At 40.9% G+C, this 23,327-nt stretch overlaps 2 protein-coding genes across 2 annotated transcripts in view; one reads left to right on the top strand and one right to left on the bottom strand.

Moving 5' to 3' along the window:
- Positions 1-23,327, top strand: part of LOC137592182 (protein FAM240B) — a 39,652-nt gene that overhangs the window by 14,283 nt on the left and 2,042 nt on the right. Inside the window, exons 3-5 of the mRNA XM_068310139.1 lie at positions 19,487-19,544; positions 20,253-20,408; positions 21,100-21,221. Coding sequence (XP_068166240.1) covers positions 21,100-21,221 — 122 coding nt within the window. The 5' untranslated portion in view covers positions 19,487-19,544; positions 20,253-20,408. The remainder of the gene's footprint in view (positions 1-19,486; positions 19,545-20,252; positions 20,409-21,099; positions 21,222-23,327) is intronic.
- LOC137592576 (uncharacterized) lies at positions 5,213-15,541 on the bottom strand. Its single transcript, XM_068310838.1, has 10 exons — positions 15,440-15,541; positions 14,034-14,119; positions 13,530-13,644; positions 13,192-13,236; positions 12,740-12,827; positions 9,115-10,797; positions 8,077-8,232; positions 6,720-6,759; positions 6,074-6,314; positions 5,213-5,216 (listed from the first exon to the last, which is right to left on the bottom strand). The coding sequence occupies exons 2-10, from the start codon at positions 14,113-14,115 to the stop codon at positions 5,213-5,215; spliced, it is 2,454 nt and encodes an 817-aa protein (XP_068166939.1). The 5' UTR covers positions 14,116-14,119; positions 15,440-15,541.

Below are 23,327 nucleotides of genomic sequence, written 5' to 3'. Positions count from 1 at the left end.
AACACGGTACAGCCACTCTTCAGTGGCTGTACCATGGATTTGTGTCAGCTTCAAGCGCCATAGTAACAAGACTTCTTATTGATGTTGGGTTTTTTTTTATCCAAATGAGCCCGCCTCCTAAAGTTCCTGGTAATCTCGAAACCCCATCAGCAAACAGTCCAACACCACTTTAAAACCTCTTAAGACACAAGCTCTTTGAAATGCATTTTTTATTTCTCTTTGCTGTGGGCATAATTGGAACCCATTAATTATAAAAACTAATGGAACTATTATTTAGTAAAAGTCTGTGCTGTTCCTGTGATGGTAATGTGGGAGATTTCAGGAATCCCCTGAGAACAAGAAAGTTAAACAATGTGCCTGATCAACCCCATTATTACATCCCTCAAAGCGGGGATGTATTGTAATTGTCAGTGTTTGTCCATCCGTCCACCAAATATCTTCACAACCGTTGCAGACATAAAAGATGAAAGAAAAATCATATTACTCGGGCGGCAAAGGGGATGAAAATGAGACGGTGACCTTGACCTTGAGAAAATTAGGTCAAGGTCAAATTTCAACTTTTGTAATCATTGCGAATTTTTGGAAGACAGTCATGTGATACTGTACGTGCATTCTATTGGCTCACGGCATCCGGAAGTGCGCTCGGTTTAGGCTTGTGCATTCCAGCCGAGAGCTCTATATGGAAAGATCCATGAGAAGACTTGGCCCTATAGAAATAAAATCAAATTTGGCTATGTTTTTAGATAATTTTATACTACAGTATTTTGTACTACTTTTATCAGTAAATCTCAGCAACTAAGGAACAAACCCATGCATGTTGACTTCTTTCTAAGAAAGTGATTAAGTGACCAGATTTTCTTGACGAGGCTCAGAATGGCCTCGTTGACATAACAATAAGGGCCATTCACAGTTGATTAAAGGCACTCAGGGTTAGGGTTAGAATGACCACCCAATGTTATAACTGCATTATAGCTGCAAACTATACAAGCCCCTATATGATACCAATCAAGGAGATAACCCCCCAAAATCTGAGGTAATTGGTGTAAATTAGTAACGAGCCCTGGGGGAAACAAACCCAATCAATTGACCTGTCTCTCACTTTTGATATTGTTTAATTTTCCCAAGTGCCATAATTGTGTGATAATCTGGTCATAAAACATTTATGCTATACCTCCAGTAGCTCCAGACATGAATTAATTATCCACTAACCTTGGAAATTCTGAATAAACACTTTGGTTTGTCTGAAAAGGATCTTACCTTCAAATCTCTTTCAAAATCATCTGGAATTAAGTGCTCATGGCAGATCCTTGGATCTTTGGTAATTTTGACCCTGTTTATCCTTGCTTTTCATTGCTCTCCAATCTTTCCAGAAGGTATTGTGAAGAAAAATAGGTTCTTATTTCTGTGTCTAACTACTGTGGCGTTGGAACATCCGTTCACCTCACAGGTAACCAGGATTTTATCAAATGTATCGCTTCATTGATTGTATTGTGCTGTAATGGCTGCCCTGACTGATGCAGCGGCGGGTGTCGTCAATGACGCATGACCCCACATGATGGAGCTGCTGCAGCGCAGATTTTAAGGTATCCTGACAACAGGGATGATGCCAGAAATGTTGAAGATGCAGGTGAACTGACTATATGATATTAATATTTGAGACTATAAAAGTACAGCTAATTAGTTTTATAATATAACGGGCTGTTAAAAAGGCGTCAACTCCTTTGTTTTGGATTTACAGTTATGGTATAGTATCCACCAAAAAAACTGATAGTAAGAGTCACAGCGGACGATGCAAATGGTCAGCACACAAATTATTCACAAGGTGTCACAAGGTATATATATTTTAGGATATAGTTTCTCATTCTATCAGAGAAACACTAACAAAAACAAGAAGCTGCACTCAGCTAATAGAATGAACATTTTACACATTAATTTTAAACTTTAAACAATATATACATTAGTATATAATAGTCTGCATTCTTTGTTTTTGTTCCATATTATGCTTTCAATTAATGTTAATTGATAATAAATAGGAGGCCAAACTTGTTCAAGCCTGCAGCAGTCAACTGGGGGCAGCAGCACACTCTGTGTCTTTCTGTGTGTGTGTGTGTGTGTGTGTGTGTTGGGGGTGGGTGTGGGTTATATAACACAAATGATAGGAAAATATTTTATTTCCAAAGAAATCCAAGAGTGCTACACAATAATTGTCACAGTATGATTGTAAAAAACAGAACAATTGTAACAGTTACATGAATTTGCATACGCGAAAACACGTAGTGATTGAAACGATTTAATACCCTTGAAATTTTGCCACTTTTCTGTCATTCAGTGCATGAAATCACTTCTGTTCTGCTGATTTTATGACTATATTGCATTTGACTAAAAGTGGGAATTGATTCACGATTCCACAGAATACACAGATTTGTTGCTATATAAAGGCAGTCCTTAACATACGAACATTCAACTTACGAGTATTTGGCAATACAACCAAACACACACTGCCGTATCTGACTATTGTACTGCAGTTCCTCTTTTTTCGGCAACCCCCTCTTGCCAAGCAGCAGCTCAGCTGTGTGTGCCTCTCCAACACTTGTCTTCCTCATTTTGTTCTGTAAGTCTCTTTATGAGCATCTCAGCTTTGTACTCGAATATTTGATCGTTTATCATGGTTGATGGAGCAATAGCTAGTGCTAGTGGTATTGGCAAAAAGCACAAGATGAGTGATGATAGTGGTAATAGTAAGAAACACCAGGCAATATCAACGGAAACAAAGGCTGCCATGAACAAAAAGTTGGACAGCACTGAGAAGAAGGCTAATGTGGCAAATGCTTAGGGTGTGAATTGGTCAATGATCGGAATAACATACAAGGATAAGGATCACATAATGGAACACATGAAAACTACTGTGCAAAATGGCTTTGACGATTATTTCCAAAAAAAGAGGAGAGTTCATCAAGGAGATAGAAAAATCCTAGCTATGTGAATCGAACATCAGAGACAAAGTTGCATTGCTCTTTCTCTGATGTCAATTCAAGAACAGACTAAAAACCTTTTCGAAGACGTGAAGGCGAAGGCTGGAGTACATGTTGCTGACCAACCTTTTTTAGCAAGCCATGGTGGAATTGCTAGAATCAAACAACATTCCAGTCTGCATGTCAAACTAAGTGGTGAAGTGTGACTGCAGATGAGACTGTAGAAGAATTGCCTGCTATCATTGATGCCAAAGGATACGCTGTCAAGCAGATCTTCAACGTCGACTTTTGTTTGGAGTCGAGACCCAGATGTTGAGAGGTTTTCAAAAGTGTCAACAAGCATTCACGACACTCACACTTTACAATGAGACTAAGAGGAAAGCCACTCAGACATCCTTGGACCGCTTCTTAAAACCTAGGCATTTGACACCAGCTGCTGCATCTTCTGCAATGCCTTCTTAGGCACCTGCCTTCCAAGCAATGCCTTCCAACTCAGCAGCCTCTGAACTTGCATTCTTGGAGGAATACACCAAAGATATCTCCAAGGAATTATTAACTGAAGATGTTCCACAGAAATCTCCGGTGACGATTTGTGAGATGACAGCTCTGCTTCAGACTGACAATAACTGCTCCCTCCTCTGCTAAAGGTAAGTTACATCATAGTACTGCAGTACCATATTTTATTTCACTTACGGGGTTTTTTTATGTTCTGTAATTGTTTTTGGGAAGTATTAGGTAATAGTAGATTGGTATTCAGGGTAGTAATAACTTTTAAATGACCTCAAATGGCAATCAAAGATCAAAATTTAAACTTATAGACAAACAGTTGAAATCAATTGTTTTCGAAGATGTTGAGGAGTAACTTAAAGAGATTGATTTTACATGGATTATACGGGAGTAACTGCTGTGTCCATGGCTTTGTAATGGCCACTAAAACCAGGATGTATTGTTAGGATAATGTTTGAATTACTAAATGTGAACCACTTTGGATACACAATTTTCATGTGACAGTTATCAAATGAGTTATAAGAGTAGGATTTAAAAAAAAAAACAGTTCCAAACAATTTATGCTAAATGAAGATTAAAATGACAGATAATGTAATTTTGATACAATCTCCTTACTGAATAACTTATACTGCCTGATTGTGTAAATCTACATTCCATCAGCCGGAATGGAAGTACACTCTACATCAACATTTCTTTCCGTTTTCTTCAGTTTCTTATGTTCTTTTGCCCTAAAAATTGACTTTCTGATTGTTGGTAAAATGGCAACACAGTGGAAGAAGATGAGAGCAATGCAAATCATACAGCTGAAGAATAAAGACCATCGTGCTTCTTTCTGTCTTGAAATACACTTTTGTAACAGCATGCCCACTGATGCCTCCAGCTGTCCAAAAACCAACATCAGGTGACCACATCCATTATCGTCACTGGTCCAGCCATCCAATGCAATTTGAAGAGAAGTTTGGTTAACTCCAAAGAAAGTCAGGAGAACCCAACCAGGGAAAATTTGGCAGTCAAATATTGGCGTTGACCCTGAGCTCATGTACAAGACGTCTGTGACGTTATCTTTTGCGCAGTTGTTGATGACGACGGAACCGTTGTGGAAAGCCAGCATGTAAATGTCATTACCATCATCTCCAACAAGGTAATCACCACCAGTGGAGACTAAAATATCGTTGCCTTCAGAGCCTTTGAGAAGAGCACTCTCATATCCAGACACCAAGATGTCAGCATAGATGGTACCAATGACCGTCTCCACGTCCTTTAACACATCCCCCTCAGCGTCGGCATAGCAGCCTTGTCCAGTCAGCAGGTTAACATAAACCCCTTTACCCGTGACAGGATCTCCCCGATACACAACAGTGTCTCTGCCAGGACCTCCATCCACCAAGTCTTCCCCTGGTCCTGGAATAAAGACATCCTGACCAGAGTTTCCAATCATGGTGTCATTTCCTTCTTCACCGTAAAGAGTGTCGTCTCCCAAGTCACCAGCTAGAATGTCATTTCCATTCCCTCCGATCAGTGTGTCGTCTCCTTCACCTCCCTCCAGGGCATCATCCTTCCACCCTCCCATTACAACGTTGTCTTGAGCATTGCCTATTATGTTATTGGACTGGTGGGGACAGCCTTGGACTGTGTGGACCTTTGACAGGTTTTTATAAGCATTGAGGTCCAAATGACAGTCAACCATAGTTTGTTTCAGAGTCACTTTGAAAGCCTCAATATGAAATAAATGGTCACCTGAGTGAAAGGATATGAGTTTAAAATTCACCCCATCAGAGGTCAGAAATTCAAGATGCCAAGTTTCGTAACCATTAATGTAGTTGAGCAGAGTGATTTTTAAAAAGTCCCCTTTTGTTATGATAATCACATCCAGATCCAATGTTGATGAGTCAAGTGTGATTTGACTTCCGTCAAGGAAATCAATATCAACCATGACAGTATCAGTTTTGTGATCTTGTGCATAGTTGTCAATCATGATATTGTCTCCATATCCATGTTTAATTATGTACATGTCTTTCCCCTCACCTCCAAACATCAGTGCCCCTCCAGTGTAAGGATCAAGCACATTGTCATTGTTGTTCCCAATCATGAAATCGAAACCTGAGGAGCCGTACATTTCTTTTACTGAATCAGCGTCAGTTATGGATATCAATTTGCCATGAATGTTGTAGAAATTTACTTGCTTGTATAATTTTGTAGTATATATGATATTACTGTCATGTATATAGGTGATTGACACATGTCCTGAAAACAAAGAATTTTCTCGATGTTGTGAGTTAAATGGCTCAGGGTCTTGGTTTCTATAATCAATAGTTAAGGGTAACATTAAAGACGTGCCACAGCTGCTGATGTTGGGCATCAGGCCAGCTGTTATTCCATCACTGGTCTTAATGTGCAGGTGTTGATACGTCTTTGAAAAAAACCAGTTGTATAAAATAATTTCTTTTCTCCCCTTGATGAAAATGACAATGCTCTGTCCGTCACAACTGCATGTTATATGCTCATATTTTTCCTTCACGAAGAAAAAGTCCATCACGAGATCTGGTGACAGATTGTTGATGGTTTTCACTCCCTGGCCTGGAGTGATAACGTACCAGTCCTCTCCTCCTCTACCCTGGATATAATCTGCTCCTTTTCCTGGGGAAATAACATTGTGTTCTTTGTTCCCTCTGATGACATCATTGAAGTCTGACCCACGGACCTCCGACACGCTGCTTAAAGCCTCGTCCTTCTCAAGGTCCAATGCCAGAGCAGATGGGGAGCTGCTGTAGTCAATTCTGAGGCTTTTTATGCACTTGGAGAACGGGTCTCTCTGCTGACAGTCAGCCTTCTTCTCTGAGATTGCAAAAGTGATCAGATCCTTTGTGACAACAAGCAAGTGTTGATCTGCTGATGACCTGAACCACCTCACTAGGGTCACATGGATGGCTATGTTGTCATGGAAAGCATTCAGAACAAGGTCATCACCCACTACTCTGACTTTAAAAGAGTGGAGATTTGCTTCTATTATGGCCAGGTCTGTTGCGTTGTCACTTGAGTAATTTTTAATCAACACTGAAGACTGTTTTCTGCCTTTCACTATATATATATCTTCTCCGTCACCGCCAAACAAGAGATCTGGACCTCCTGCTCCGTCAATCAAATTCTTCTCTGCATTCCCAATGAGTGTGTCATTAAACCGAGACCCAAAGATATTTATCACTGTGTTTAACAGTGGCTGAGATGCATCCACAGTCTCACCTTGTGTTTTGAATCCTATGTTAATTCCTTTGGCCACCAGCTGGACAGAAGTAACCACAATAGGGGAAATCTCAAATAAGACCCCATCTCCTGACAGCATGGACATGTGACGATACGCTTCTCCTACAAACCATGATTGTATGATGACAGTATGACTGCCTTCATACATTAATACAAGATCTTGTCCAGATTTGGACACAGAAATGTGACTGTAGTTAACACTGAAGTGAAGTACATCTTGTGCTTTAGAATCATCGTAGTTGTTAATAATTGTTTTTCCTCCATTTGGAGGAATGATGTACGTGTCTTTTCCACCAGATCCTTGAACAGAACTTCTCTGTGGACCAAGGAAGAATGTGTCATCACCTGGTTCACCATGAAGTGTGTAGTAATAACTCAACATAACTTCAATCATGTGTTTGTCCTCTGCTTTTTGAATTGCAAAGAAACGGTTTGAATGACTGTTTCCTTTATATATCCCATATCTTGACTCTGATACAGCTTTATATCCTGAAACCACTGTCACAGAGCCGGCTGGTATGAACATTAATACTTTTTTCTGCAGTGTCTTGTACTCTAAGCCATGTGACTCTCCCACACCAAGAATAATGTCCTGGCTTCCTTGGGTGTCAATGTCCCAACACCGCTTTTTCATTTTCTCATCACTAGACACAAAGTAGTCCATGCAGAGCTCAGACTGACCATGTTCAGCAAGACAAAAGTTAACACCTCCTCCATTCCATGAGGCATCACCACCACTAAAGTCAATGGCATTGGTTCCGTCCTGTTGTTTAGTGACTCTGTAATACTTATGATAGTCTGCTATCTGTGCAACAAGTCTGTGTCCCTCTTCAATTTCTTGGTAATGCCAGTCATAAAAGAAACTTGCCACATTAATTAGAAAATGCAAAATCCCCTTCACAAATCCTCGAAGACCAGCCAACACTTTCTCCAGAATTCCAGCATCCTTTGGGAGGCTGTTTAGTTCGTTTTCTATGCTCATATAAATGTCATCAATTACCATCCTGATGACTGATAAAGCCAAGTTTATAGGTGCTATGATTGGTGTCAGTTCAGGCTGTTCCATTTCAAGAACATCCAATGCAACCATAGTAATGTCAATGGCAGCATCGACGTACCCCAGAGTGTCACCTCTCTTAAGATCTTCTTCCACATTGTATATCCCAAATCCAATCCCTGCAAGTGGTATGACTGTCAGGACACGTTTCAGTGCAGGACTTCTCATGACTCTTACTGCAGCTTTGGTCATTCTTGTCTCTGCAGACATAGCTTGTTTTGCAATGGCAGCTGTTGTCATAGCTGCTACTCCATGAGTTGTTTGCAGAGCTCCCATTACTCCATCTTTGATGTCACCCTGCTCAAAGGCACTAACAGTACCCTTCATACCCAACATGAGGCCCACCATACCAACAGCTTTCCCGGTGTTCTCAACATAGTAGTTGACTTGATGGGAGGAGACGGAACTGTGATGCTCCAAGTCCTTGACGGCTGTCTCAATGTGGTTTAACAGCTTTTCGTTATAATGTTGAATCTCAGTAGATAACTTAACCCGGCACTCAACAGGTTCAGCACCCTCTGACTCAAGGTGAAATATGAACTCTCCATTCTCCATTCTGAAACTACCTTCCTGGACAGTCATTCTGGCCAGTTGTTCACCATATTTCACCTTTATCTGATTTTCAATTTGAACAGCAAGCAAGGATTTTACTCTTGAGAAATGCGAATCAAGTTTGAAGGAATTCTCCAAGTTTGAGGCAGATGTAAGGTCTTGAGATGTGAGGCCGTCAGTGTATCCACCTAAAGGTCCAGAAGCTGGAGGTTCAGGAGGACGTTGTAGATGGTTTTTGAATGTTTCACAATCGTTCAAAATGTTTTGACGGTCATTGGTTTCACTTTTCACTATCTTGAAATTTTCTGCAATCTCCAGTAAATGAGACAGACTACCTTCTGAATTTCTATTGATCCAAGATTGGTACTGTTTGACTTCAAATTCTATGACATGTTTAAGATCATTAGTTAATTGCTCTGGAGTCTGAGGGTTATATCTATTACTTAATTTGCTTGAATCTTGATGTGTTGCAGTGCCACTAAATCCACGCCTGCTTGGATCAATCCAACTATTTCGTCTTGCCATTGGGTGTAGATCAAAAAAGAAATCCAGTTCTTCTTCAGTAACAGCATCACCTCTACTTTCAACTGTATCCAGGCCCATGAGAACTAGAGGGAATGTCCGAAAGTTTCTAGCAGATTCAGATATAACCGATGCTGTGAAGTACGTAGTGCACCAGGCCTCAGTGGTCAATGGTAGCGAAACTGTGTGCTCTCCAGTTAATACATCTTGCACATATTGAACATAATTCTTTTTTGATTGAACTTTATTATTTTGATCAATAATGTGTTGTTTTATTTTATGATAATGTTCGTTCCCTACTTGGCTCTTGATAACCTCCTTAATTTGTTCTCTTCGGCTGGCAATATTTTTGTCATTGTTGTTGAGTCTTTTTCCAACTGGATACACATACAGAGTTTGTGGATCAACAGCATAAATCCAGTCATTGACCATCAGGAATGTTTTCCCATCTTCTCCTGTCTTTGCATAGTGTCGGATGATACTTCTTACATCTTCTCCTGATTTAATCTCATAACACTTGGAAAGAATTTCCTGCATCCTGTTGTTATCAGAAATCCATCTGATATCTGTATCTCCTCTGAAGTGTTCTCCTAATATATAATCCTGGTCTATTTGCTGCAGGTTGTTCATGTCTACTTTTCTTGGAGATGGCAAGTCTCTGTGAAAGAATCCCCAAGACAGAGCTTCAAGTTCATTGAGAGCATTTTGGTCGTATTGCTCAAACACATTCTGGTCAATAAATCTCCTTGGCTCAGTTGGCCAACTGTCCCTGAAGACTTGAAAACGTTTGTGTATTTTCTTGTTAATATACAGAAGGTTTCTCTCATTGGTAAAAATGGCTTCTCCTCTATTTCCAGGCTCAGTTCTGACAATAACATTTCCATTCCTGTCGAGATTTGCCACCACTTTCACGCTATCATCTTTATGTCGCCATTCCGTTCCATCTGTGGAGATCCCTTGGGTTATTTTCTCTCCTGTATGCCTGACCTGGATGACAGCATCCCGGAGATGAAGCTCTGCTTTGATGCCGGCTTTCTCATGGAGCTCCTTCAACAAGGTTTCCACAAAGACTTTATCTGATCCGACCTCACAGGCCACCACACTTATTGTTTTGATTTCATTGCCAACCCTGAAGGTATCTTTAATTATTTCTGCTACTTCTTGTGCAGTGTACCCTGAAAGTTTCATTTCTCCTGAGCTCTGTCTTATACCATGTCCTACCAGCACGAGTCTGCTGTTTTCTGTCAGAGGAACAGAGTCACCCTTAATCAATTTTGGTTTTTGATTATCAAGAGTATAGACAGAGCTACTTCTTGGATGCTTGTCATAAAGATAAGTTGCAGCTGTTTTAACAGTAGCCTCATGCTCCATAATGAGGATCTGTTGGTGGTCATACTGTGTTGAGTGATCAACAGGTCTTTGAGGAATTTGGTAACCAGAAACTGAATCTGGTTCTGTCATGATCTGGTAAATCTGGTGGTTGTCCTGGTTTATCTCTAAAACTGCTTTCACTCCATGGAGCATAAAAATCCGAATGAAGCTGTACTGAAAATGTGAGCTTGTGTTTCCATCAATGGAGAAAACAGGTGCAGCTTTCAGTGATGGTTTCAACATCAGCTCTGCAAGAGATGATCCAGAAAGGCCTGAAACAGCTTGTCCATTTTCTGAAACACTTCCAAATATTTTGACTACGGTGTTGTCGTTTGCTTCTGGGAGACATGAGACATTGTTCAGGCAGTCTTTTCTGACAAGTAGTGAGTAATGTGGATCCAGGCTGTATTCCTGTTGCGCACGGTCGTGTGTCGACTTTTCATAATCAATTATGACGAGAAGTTTCTGGCTGTAGCTGTGGGAGATCTCTGAAGCAGTTATCAGCCAGTCTTGTATCTTCTGTTTATCAATTAGAGCCAAGAAGTTCTCAAACTCCTGCAAAATAATGTAGGATAAACAAATATTATCACAACAGGAGGCCAGGTTAATATTTGAGCATACCGTAATTGATCGTATGACTCCATCCTCCATCATCCAAAAAGTATACAGTAAATACGCAACAGGACAGGATGAGTTGGTAGGACGTTTGACAACACTCGATCAACACCTGTGACATTGATGATAATAACCAACATAACAAAGGCGATTAACAATTCTAAAAATAATTGGCGACAACAACACCCTGCAAAAAGAAACCACACATCTTGGACAAGAAATCAACAATAAACTGGATGCGCTTGGGGCAGAGGTTTCACCCTTTCAGACTTAGTGGAAGACACATGGCAGAGGCTAAGGGCCACTATGGGGGAGATGATTTTACCCAGAGAGTAAGCTTCAGAGGCTCCGGGGTGATGCTGCACAGAGAGATGCTCCCCAAGTGAAAGTGAGGAATAGCACTTAACTAGAAATCATTTCAGGCTGGTAAGAATACTACCACTATGAGACTGAAAACACAAGAACTGCTCTGGACTAATATGGTGTTTCATATAGGCGATATTGTCATTCAGACTCTGGGAGTGATGACTCCATTTTACACATCTTAAATTGGATGGAAGGATTAATTCTTATAATCGGCCTAGCCACCCAATGCTTAGGGCCCTGTCGTAGCAGTAGGATCGACCCACGAACCATGAATGGGGTCCCGATGAGGAGTTATCTCCTCCCTAGCAATGTTCTTTTTTTTGCTAGTTGTGTTTTTATTAGATTACTAAACTAATCTGAATTCAATACAATTGTATCAATCATGAGTGGCACTTAACAGTGGATATTGGGACTGTACCTTCATCTTCTTCTTTTCCTGTCGGCTTTTCCCTTCAGGGGTCGCCACAGCGAATCAGTTGCCTCCATCTAACCCTGTCTTCTGCATCCTCTTCTCTCACACCAACTACCTTCATGTCCTTTTTCGCTACATCCATAAACCTCCTTTTTGGTCCCACTCCAGGCCTCCTGCCTGGCAGTTCAAAACTCAGCATCCTTCTACCAACATATTCACTATCTCTCCTTTGGAAATGTCCAAACCATCTCAGTCTGGCCTCTCTGACTTTACCACCAAAACCTCTAACATGTGCTGTCCCTCTGATGTACTCATTCCTGATCCTATCCATCCTGGTCACTCCCAAAGAGAACCTCAGCATCTTCATCTCTGCTACCTCCAGCTCTGTCTCCTGTCTTTTCCTCAGTGACACTGTCTCTAGACCAAACAACATCGCTGGTCTCAAAACAGTTTTGTACACCTTTCCTTTCATTTTAGCTGAAACTCTTCTATCACACATCACACCTGACACTTTCCTCCACCCGTTCCATCCTGCCTGTACACGCTTCTTCACCTCTTTTCCACACTCTCCATTGCTTTGGACTGTTGACCCCAAGTACTTAAAATCCTCCACCTTCTTGATCTCTTCTCCCTGTAACCTCACTCTTCCACTTGGGTCCCTCTCATTCACACACATGTACTGTGTCTGTCACATGACTGGGGCCTGTCAAGCGGGACGGATGCATGCATTCGTCTGTGCGTCATTCTACACACACATCACTTTTCAAAATAAAACATCTTTCAGATTCCGAAATAAATGAAACGGAAATAATGTAAAAAAAAATTTTTCTCTGTGTGGCCCGGTACCAAATGACCCACAGACCAGTAACGGTTCGCGGCCCGGGGGTTGGGGACCAATGTTCTAAACGACCTGAACCTCAGAAGGGTTTCAATGTCTGTACCCCACATGTCATTTAGAAGTGAAAAATTCTCTTTGATGAACCTCATCAAACATTAAACAGAAGTCCAGTTGTTTCAGATTCAGCCCAGGAGGAATGGATTTGGCAATTTTTTATTCCAGTCAAAATGAGTTTTCGTCTGATCATGTTCTGTTCAACAGCCTACCTTTTCCTTTTGAATGACGCAGGCTGTGAAGGCCTCACAGTCCTGAAGATCATTCTGTAAACTCACTGGGTTTTGATCCATGTCCACCCTAAAGATGATTAGTGATAAGATTTAGAAAAATTACACAGATTCAGTAAAACCAGGAGACATTCCAACACTTTTTTTAAGGTTATGTCAAATTTTAAGGTTATGTGACTTTAGTCAAGATGCAAAATTGTACTGTGAACTGGTGTGGGAGGAAATTGAGTGAATGTGTTCCCGAAATATGACAACTATCCATTTGTGTGTTCATGTGTAATCACTTACTTTTTGGAGCATAGGTTAGAAACATCAAATTACATTTTAACAACATTTCTTATATACCCCTTGTAATCATAAGGTGCATTTTGTTGTTTTCTGACACACATGATTATTGCTCCAAAAAGCTGAGTAAATCATAAATATCTCCTTACCTTGCGCTGGATCTTTCAACTCTGTTCCTGTGGCTCAACGTGTCCCTAAAATTAAAAATAGTCCTCGTTATTTTTTTAATGCTCATTTATTTTGTCTGAATTTATAACAAGCACAAAAACAACCACATGCAGCCGTTGCTAGTGACTGCTGGCTGTGTTAAAAGTCTGTTTTGTTAATGATGAAATCAGTGGCCTTTTAACAATTATAATACATTGTAAATGTTGTATTTCTGTCAGGACTTTCTTAAAATAACCAGAGCCCAAGTTTGGGGGGGCACCTAGACTTATTGTTGCTGAATGGAATGCATAGTATAGGTATTTACATTTAAAGGAAATACCTTTGGTTTGAAGGGTTGTTAAGCTTTTGATGAAACATGTGTTCAGACAGTCCTCTGAGGCGATGCAGTGCAGCAACGTCAGGCCTGAGCTCCTCCCACTCCTCCTCCTTGACCTCTGTAGAACACATCTAAGATTTACTGGTTTTATTCAGATATAGGTGGTCTTCATGGTTGTGCTCAATAATGTTTGCAGGCAGTTTGACTCCTCTTCTGTTTCTCCACAGTGGGTCTTAAACTTTAATAAAAGTTCTGCTATTGATTTTACACAGTTTACACCTAAAAAAAAAAGAGTCAGTATTTAAATCTATTTTTGTAAGTATGGTAAATGACCTGCAGATGGCGCACCTTGTCAGCCAATAACAGACTACTGTGTATACTGTATAGATATTCCCAGGTGTAATGTTACCATGGTAGTCACATCATTACAGTTCATAGGACTGTTTCCTACAAGTTCACAGAGGTAGAATGAAGATGGAACTTGCAAAAACTTAAAACGTTTCTCACGAAATTGTTCGGTGAATCCAAGGAGGCTGATGAGGAGAATAAATCTGGATATCTTGCTGATCTTCATCTGGCCTGGCATCATGCTGCTAAAGATTAGAAACATGGAAATAACGGGACTGTTAACGGAAGAACATGTGAGAGAAAATGCCTTTATCTCTCTGGGATTGGTGGATGCCTGCTGCTGTCATGTTTTCATTAACTCCTCTGTGATAAAACATTGTCGACCTGAGGTTTGAATGTTGCCGGAATCCACAGACGCTCCCCTCCCACCTCCTTAATGTCTAAGATCTTCAGCGACCTCTAGGGCTCAGAGAATTGTGTTTTGTATGCTCATCCTCTGCCTTCTCTGGGGCGGCAACAGCTCAGTCCACTAAGTCTTGGGACTGGTGACCAGGAGTTACCGCGTCAAGACCCAGGTGTGCCAGAACTTGTGGAGTTCAAGCTGGCAGTTCTAGGTGTCCACTCACCCCCGAGCCCTGCCGCGGCGGCCTTAAGCACACTACTAATTTGGGGGCACACCAAGACGTCGCTGCCCATCACTCTGCCTCCAACTGTGTCTGCCTCCCACCCATGCTTACAGGTCCCTGGTGTGTGTGTGTGTGTGTGAGAGAGAGAGAGAGTAAGTGTTAAAAGATAAGAGGGACAATAAAGCACTTTTCTTCTTCATCTCCGACGTGAGTGGGTGATTCTTGCAGGAGGAGTAATAACTGATGAACAATAATTTAAAAAAGAGTTGATGTAATTGTTGTTGAACAACATTAACTGTAGAACATGATGTAAATATCACAGAGATGACTCACTAACAACAATTGTTCTGAAACGGAAGGAGCTGTCAAATCCTTTCAGGACTAATAGACTGAAAAATTCCTTAGTCTTTCACTGGGGGGGGGGGCGCAGAAAGACAAAGAACTGGAAGGAGCAGGAACTAGTCGCCACCACAGACTTGAAACAGACTGGATGTATTCTTTAACGTGTCATACATACTTCTTTTTCTGTCTGTCTGTTGGACAGATGCAGTCACATACTATAGGTCAATGATTCTCAAATAGTGGGACATGCCCTCCAAAGGGGGTTTAGGATTAGCATAGATAAATGAGAATCTACATTACATTAACATATAATGTGTTGCTGCTTTTGTTCTTCACAAACACAAACTGCTGTCAGACACACATAACTTTAAGTCAGTCCTTTATGGTGTGGTTAAAAGCAAGTGAAAGTTCAGGCAATAATTAGAAAGTGAAAGTGTAAGTTTTGTGAAGATAAAAATAATTAAATAATCATAATCTGGTAATAAACTGAAGTCAACTTTTAACAATTATTTCTGTCTTTATCTCAACTGTCAAAGCTCAGCTGTGAAACAACAGTAAGATAATTTCTAACAACAGCCATAAAGTTGAAAGACTTACTTTAAACAGCAGCCTTTTGACTCAGGATCAGAGGATAAACTCTTCAGTAGCTGTAGGATGGATTTCTGTCAAGCACCATAGTAAAAAGACTTCTTATTGTTGTTGTTTTTTGTCCAGATGAGCCCGCCTACCAAAGTTCCTGGTAATATCGAAACCCCATCAGCAAACAGTCCAACACCACTTTAACCTGTTAAGACCCAAGCTCTTTGAAAAACAGTAATTAAAAAAATTTTTTTTTTCAAAATTCTTCATTTCTTTTTGAATAGTGTGAGCAGGGTGAATTTTGATGTTTCATCATGAAACAGGAAGTTATCATAACTCCACTGTGCGCCACATGTAAGGTTGAGTTTGGGGTGAATGTTGATGTGTCCATCAATCTCAGCATGTTGGTCCTGCCATAGTCATTCACATGTCAAAAATCTGTTCATGCTGTAGGACGTCCTGCTGACGGCAGTGAATGCCACATTTTATACTTTAATACCTTCCTATTTGTCCGTTAACCTTAATGACCTATTGATTTTCCCAAACGAGGCACCGCTAACTACGCTAACCCTACCAGGCCTGTCACCATTTCAAATTCAGAAGAACGATTCTTTTTTTTGTGTGTGTGTGATTTGCCTGCATTGCAGTTGCATTTTTCATGCTTGGTGTCAAATTGATCTTATCAAACATCACAACAAGCTTGTTCAGTCTTGTAATTCAGAAGTTACAGACATGAAGTGATTGTTTCCCTCCTCGTGAGTACATGACTGTTTCCTTTACTATCGTCTGTCCAAAGAGAAGTTCTCAGATGGATCTGAGAGGACATGCTACTGTTGACCGCCCCTCATATGAAGTGATGTTTGTGATCGACATCCTAGTGGGTCAGGATCATTCTGGCAGAAGAGAAAGACTCCAGGGAACTGAAATAATGAGACTTGAGAAAAGAAGAGGTAGAGAAGACTAGAGATGCTCAGGACAATATTTTAACCCTTCTCTTAAATATAGAGAGGGTGGCTGCCTCCTGGACTGAAACTGGATGATGGTTATGGTTATGGTCACATGTAACCCCTGAACCCTGGGGTCAAAAAGTTGTAGTTGGGTCGTCAGGAACCACAAGTGCTTTAAGATACATTGGTGCCTGACATCATAGAACACAGCTGTATATATGTCAGGTGAGGTTTTTAAATTGTATGCTGGACTCAACAGAGATGATCTGGTACACTCGTTTTGATCAGAACACATGCAGCAGCAACACGGATTAGCTGACATTGACTTAAAATAGTGCATTTTTCATTTTTGAGCCATCATAGGAGTGAAACAAGACTGTCCTAGAACTGTGTTTCATGTTGGAGCCCATGGACTCCCTTGATCTACCAGGAGGGGCTGGAAGCTCGGCTCATGCCATCCATAGTAATCATATAATGTGTCTTTGAGGCCCAGCTTGATTACCTTTTCTGTCCTGAAGACATGCTTGACGTTTACTTAGTTTCACCTGGATTAAGTATAAGTGTGTATCATCTGCACAGCAATGAAAGTTTATGGAGTTAGACGATCAATGAAATCTGAAACGGGACAAGAATAAAATCTGAGATGTTGACCCTAAAACAAAATGGGAAACACCATTTGATCATCGAGGAACTTAATTCCCTGAGTTAAACCTTGGTGTTGCCTTCACTCCAGATCTAAACTGACAAATGTGTTGGTTGCTACGACCTAAATACATTTATATATGCTAAAAAGTATTGGGGTTAAATTGTTTTACAGGGTCACAAATTAAATATTTGTTTCAGGAACAAAAAGCCTCCGTACTGCTGTGTGTGTGAATGTGTGTGTGTGTGTGTGTGTGTGTGTGTGTGTGTGTGTGTGTGTGTGTGTGTGTGTGTGTGTGTGTGTGTGTGTGTGTGTGTGTGTGTGTGTGTGTTTATCTAAATATATCCATCTGTGTGACGTTCACAGCCAACACAAAGCACAAAGAAACAAAACGCAGGCTCAACTCGTATAATACACACTTCCACACTGAATTATATGCAGACATTCTGAAATTCTGAAGTGATGAAAAACAGGAAGGTTTTACTCTTTATACCAGAATCTCTTGTGTTAATGCTCAATAACTAAACTCTCAAAGTTCTCAGACAAGCTGATGAAAAATAAATAGTTTTAAACGCAACTAATTGAATCCTTTGGACCAAATTTATAAATCAGTTTAACGTATTTCACTCGTGTCATCGTTTTTTTTAAATATTCTCTCTTCTTTTCCGCTTTTATATTGAACTATTTCACTGTATGTTACTTGATTATACTGAGGGTAGAGTAAGAGCAGCATAGCAGCCTGCATGTCCTGCTGGCATGTTGGAATTATAACAGACTGTGTGTGTGTGTGTGTGTGTGTGTGTGTGTGTGTGTGTGTGTGTGTGTGTGTGTGTGTGTGTGTGTGTGTGTGTGTGTGTCTGCATCAAATCACGTCCCACGAGAGGTGAAATGTTACACACCCTCGTAAAATGTGTTCTAAAGTTCATGACATCATTGTAAGAGCACTTTCTGTTTCTACACGCCGCATGCCTTTGGCATCTATATATGTCTACAATGCCGCACACACACACACACTTTGAGATGTGTGACATCATTATAAACACAGATCACTTGTGTGGGTCAGTTTTCCTTCAAGGTGTTGAGGAAATGATCCCACAAACACATGAGGAAAAAACCTTGTGTGCGTTATCTTTATATACTCAGGTTGTGACTGCTGTGCATGTTCGACCCAATCAGATCACAGATGTTCGTTTTATCTCACTGTCTTTATTCATCCAAGAATGTTGGGAATTTTATTTTTTTCATTTTAATGAACACTGATAATATCTAGACGACGTCAGAGGGCAATAATCCTCAGCAGCCGGATCCCACATCATCACATATCAAAGACACAGTCGATGGACAAGTAACCGCTCTTTGTTTGGTTCTGCCCACCCACCAGTTTTCACAATGCTATTAGATTCTGTACCATTGGCTTCCTGACACAACAGGTTTAGTAGTCCGGACCCTAACCCACGTTTTGGTTCCAGTATCATCTGTTTAGAGGCCTGATTTCCCACAACAGCTTCCTGATTTGCTACCTTGTTTCCAATGTGCCCTGCATTTTTTTGTAACATTACAGTTTGTGGTTCCAACAGAGCATAATATTTAAGTTCAATAGTTGTTGCCAAGAATTTACTGGATTGTTAGTTGAGGTCACCAAACCAAGTACTGCTTGTACTAAACAGGCGAATCGCTGCAAAGGTTAACTCTTTTGTCTTTGCCTAATTTGCATTTATTTAATTACCTTTTTTGATTCCTGCAAACCAGTTTAACTCAGATCCCAGAGGTGGTGAAGCATTTGTCACAAATAAAGATATTTCTTGCGGAAACAAACTAAACTAACGATGTGTTTGTTGTTATTGAGAAAGTTTATCATGTTTGTAAAACACTTTAAAGGTGATTTTGAGGCAGAAACACTTCAGCTTGACGTACATTCACATCCGTTCAGCAGGAAGAATGATTTCAAGCAGAACTGCCTTCTTACTCGTCACTGTTCAGTGACTTCCTGTATTCAAACGCCTCATCAGAGTCTGATTCACTCTGACTTCTTTGACTTCTTCATTATCATCACTTGTCAGCAAAGGGATGACGTTAATGTTGTTGTTGACACCTTCAGTGAGTAGAAGAGCCTTCCATCTTCAGTCTGGTCAGCAAACCCTTTCACCATCACAAAGTTTTCCACGTCTCCACCTGCTATTGCTGGTTGTGCTTCAGATGCAGCTTCATCTGCTTCATCACAGATTACAGGCTCATCAGTGTTTAATGCAGCAGTTTCTATAAACACAGGTGTCAAAGCATCACCTTCCATGAATTTGGGGGCCCCTGTTAGCGCCACACATTTACTATGCCTCCCTAAATCCAATCCTCCTCCTCCTCCTTCTGCCAGCTTAAGGACAGATAAATGAGGGATATATTTAGTCATGATTCTTAGGTTTGTCTTTGACTAGGCTTGAGATTTAAACCATTCATAATATTGTCTTTCTTTCCCTTTAGAATAATCCACCAGCCAAGGACCACATGTCCATGAATGAACGAGGACAGGTGACTCCAGGTGAGACACACCTGACTTTCACATGGGATGAAGAATAAACTCATGTTAAAGCACACCTCTGAATTCATCTGCAGGCAGATTAATCCCTGTTAAACCAGCAGAAGGGAGTTGGACCATAGACACGAAGGGTCATTGAAGTTATTTCCTCTTCCTCTGTTGTGAAGCTCTGTTAGACATGATGTGAAACCCTTCAAAGTTCATCAAACTTTATTCATAAAAACACTCTGAAGGATGTTGTTGAAGGTTGAATCTGAAGCCGCTGGACTTCTATTTAGAGTCGGAAGATGTTTCATCCCAGAGGTGGGGAGGAGGATATATGAACTCTTCTGAGGCCGTTAACACATTGACAGTCTCTAAGGTCACACGTTTACAGATGAGTCAAATGTTGAGTCAACTGTCAGTTAGAACTGAGGAAGCCTCCTGGATGAAGGGTGCAATATCTTCAAACCTTAAATAGAAGTCCAGTTGCTTCATTCAACCTTCAGGGATTATCGTGACCTGATGAACGAGAATCTACAGCAGCTAGAAAGGACACACCTGGACCAGGACTCTCTCCAGAAGAGTCGTGTAAAAGATGACCAGATGATCTGAAGTTTCTGGACTTTCAGTCTATAAATACTTTGATTCACACCTCTGAGCTCCCTCCATCTGCTGTTTCTCTGTTATTCTTACTCCATCAGTCCTTCACGCTCTCTTTCCTGTTCTCAGTGCAGAGACTTGACTGGGCGGGGGAGAGATGGATGAGACAACACCAGAGCAAGGGAGGGAAAACAGGAGCTGACTTACGGCTGTTTGTCTGACTGCAGTTCACATGTCATCCAGCCAGGGAGGCTGACGGACGATCGGCTCGAGCTCCAAACAAAGGTTTGTGTTTCTCCTTTTCTCGGTAAATGTTTCTTTCACATGTTCATACTTGAGATATCTTTACCCTGTGGAGGTTTCTCACCTCCACCAGACAGTCAGAGGACGTGAAGTGATGTTTGTCTCTAAAATATTTAACAGACGTCGACAAATTTTACATTTTGTGTCGGGGTGGATCGCAGGAAAATCAATTGATTTGATTTTGAGGTAGATTCTGAACCTTTTTTTTTTTTACATTTTACATGTTGTGAATAATAATAATAATAATAATAATAATAATAATAATAATAATATAATGTTTGCTGTGAATAATAATAATGAGTTTGCTTTGAATCTCCACAAATTTTTCCCATTCTTTCTTGTTTTGTTATTGGTGGTGGGATGTAAACAGAAAGAAAGGCTGATGAGGATATTTTTTTTCTAGATGGCAACATTTATTTAAGCATTTATTTTAAGTAGTATATAAAGTCCCATTCCCCCTTTTTTTTTTTTACTTCTAATAATTTTAATAATCACTTCATAATTAGTTCCTCCTTCTTCGAACAGGAAATCAAAAAAGAAGTATATGTATTGCATTGGATGCTCAGCCTGATTTAGTTGGTGGTTGGTTCAGTGTGACAGCCCCACTGACAGTAGTAACAGGTCAGAGGTCAGCTGCTGGGACAGCGTTATCATCGTTGCCGTGTTGTTTCAGATGAACGCTGCTCTGATCCACGACAGGCTGCACATTAAGTCGTTCTGGGAGAAGAGGATCAGCAATCATAGTCAGCACGATGACACAGAGGAGCAGCGGATGGAGAAGAGCGCCCTCCAAAAGTAACACAACACGGGACACTGGTCATTGGTTCGATAGCACCGGAGCCGAACATCATATAGGACAGTTGATGTTTAGCCTCTGAAGTTTTCAGTCATTATGTGGTCACATTCAGGCTCTCCCATGCTAATATGAAGATTTCATCTTAAATTGGGTGTAAGTGATGTCAAATCAGTCTGGGAGTCCAGGTGTTTAAGAAAATTCACTGTTTTACTGTGAAGTCCCAGAAACATTTGGCGGGCCAAGAAACTTCAAAGTTCAAAGAAAGTACAAAATTACTCTGGAATGCCTACAAACGCTTCCCATGATATTTTGAAACATGTCATGGTTTGTTTGGAGCGCGGCGCCACCAGAGGCCCCAGAAGGAGACCACATGATAGACGGCCTCCTCTTGCAGCCTCCAGTCTACGGAGATGTTGAAACGTGTGTGAATGAATGTGGTCCCAGATGATGTAGACGTGACTGCTGGCAAATGTAAAACATATCTAAAAACAGATGGCTCATTAAGCGGCCTCTCGTCTGTCACCGAGAACATATCAGGACAAACGGACGCACTCCGCCCTCGCAGACTGTCTGGGTGTGAAAGGTCTCTGTAACGATGATCAGTAACGAGGATCAGAAGACTGTAACCTGAGCTCGCCACGCCCTGTCAACAGGAAAATTAACCGATCGTCGATACGCCACCGTTTGATAATCACCTCCGTCTGATCACCCTCATCTGTTTGTCATCAAGACGCGTCTCAGAGATGCTAACGGGTCACTGTTTCATTTTTTTGGAGGGTCTCGAGGCGGGACAACAAGCGACAAAATGGTATATTTATTTTTTGGTTCTATAAGAGAATTTAATTTCTAAATAACAAGCATTAAATACTCAGGATTTTCTGCCACAGGTGCAGAAAGACAGGAAGTCATAAAAGTAGCCTCTGTTGAGCTGAGAACATTCATTTCACAATGTAAAAAATTTAGTTAATCTTAAAATTCCACAAATTTCAGTAGACACCTCTTGAGAATGTGGGACTTCTGTGCATTAATTTTGGTGAATAGTTTTTGTTGTTAGTCCCAAATCCCACTCAGAATAAAGTGTAAATTCAACTTGTAACCATGGCAACAAGACAACACAGGCAGTTGGTGTGTAGAAAGTCTTCCTGCTCCCTGACCGAGGGTACACACTGACAACAGACACGTTGTCCTCCACTCCGTTATAACAAGCATGTGGTATCCTGCTACTAAACCTCCCATCTTAGCACCGACTATCCCTCCTCGCTTCTTTCTTCTCCTCCTCTATCCCTCTTATCCTTAAAGCACCTCTTCAGCCCATCTTCATAATCCTCCTGCTATCAGCTTCCCTGTACCCCTAATCCTGTGCTTATCAATACTGTGGATCCCATAATCCTCCAGCTATCTATTACCCTATCCTGCGCAACTATCTGCCCAGTCGTCTGTAACCCCGGCTTTAGTCCCGCTAATTGTGTCTCAGCCAGAGGCTGGAACGCCGCCCAGCTGAGAGCCGAGGTGATAATGACAGAGCGATGACTGATGGAGGCAGACAGACGGACGGACGGACGGATGGAGGGGCTGAAATTAGAAGATATTCTGTTCTAAGTAATAATATCTCAATTCTTTACAGGTCATCAATGCTAGGCTTCCATTTTAATTACAGGGGAGGGCTAAAAATACAGTTTGAGTGTGAGGGAATTAATCAGCAGCAGCTTTGATCAAATAGACGATTAAATTTAAACGTTTAACGTTGAAAATACAACAACAGAAAAAGAGTCATTCTGGGACAAAAGCTCCATTTGTTCTTTAAGTTAAAAATGTTCCACCGTCACAAAAGACAACGTCTGTGTTTCTCTGCAGACAGAAGAGTTTTGAATGAGTGGTAAAAAAACCAGATTGTAACTAGAACAAATGCAGTCACAAACTGCAACATCCTGCGACACCCCTGGATTCAAAATTTTACCCTGACCTGCTTGCATAGGTCAAAGCTAGTGCTCTGACCTATTGTCATTGATCAAAGCACTAGCTTCGATCTACGGTCTTACCCACACTGGCCTTCTCCCTCGTCTTTCTATCTTATCCAGTTCCTGAGTGTACAAAAGTTAAAATTT

Source organism: Antennarius striatus, chromosome 3 (assembly GCF_040054535.1).
Source record: "Antennarius striatus isolate MH-2024 chromosome 3, ASM4005453v1, whole genome shotgun sequence".
Lineage (NCBI taxonomy): Eukaryota > Metazoa > Chordata > Actinopteri > Lophiiformes > Antennariidae > Antennarius > Antennarius striatus.
Note: the sequence above shows the minus strand (reverse complement) of the source record. Positions and strands in the feature narration are given on the sequence as shown.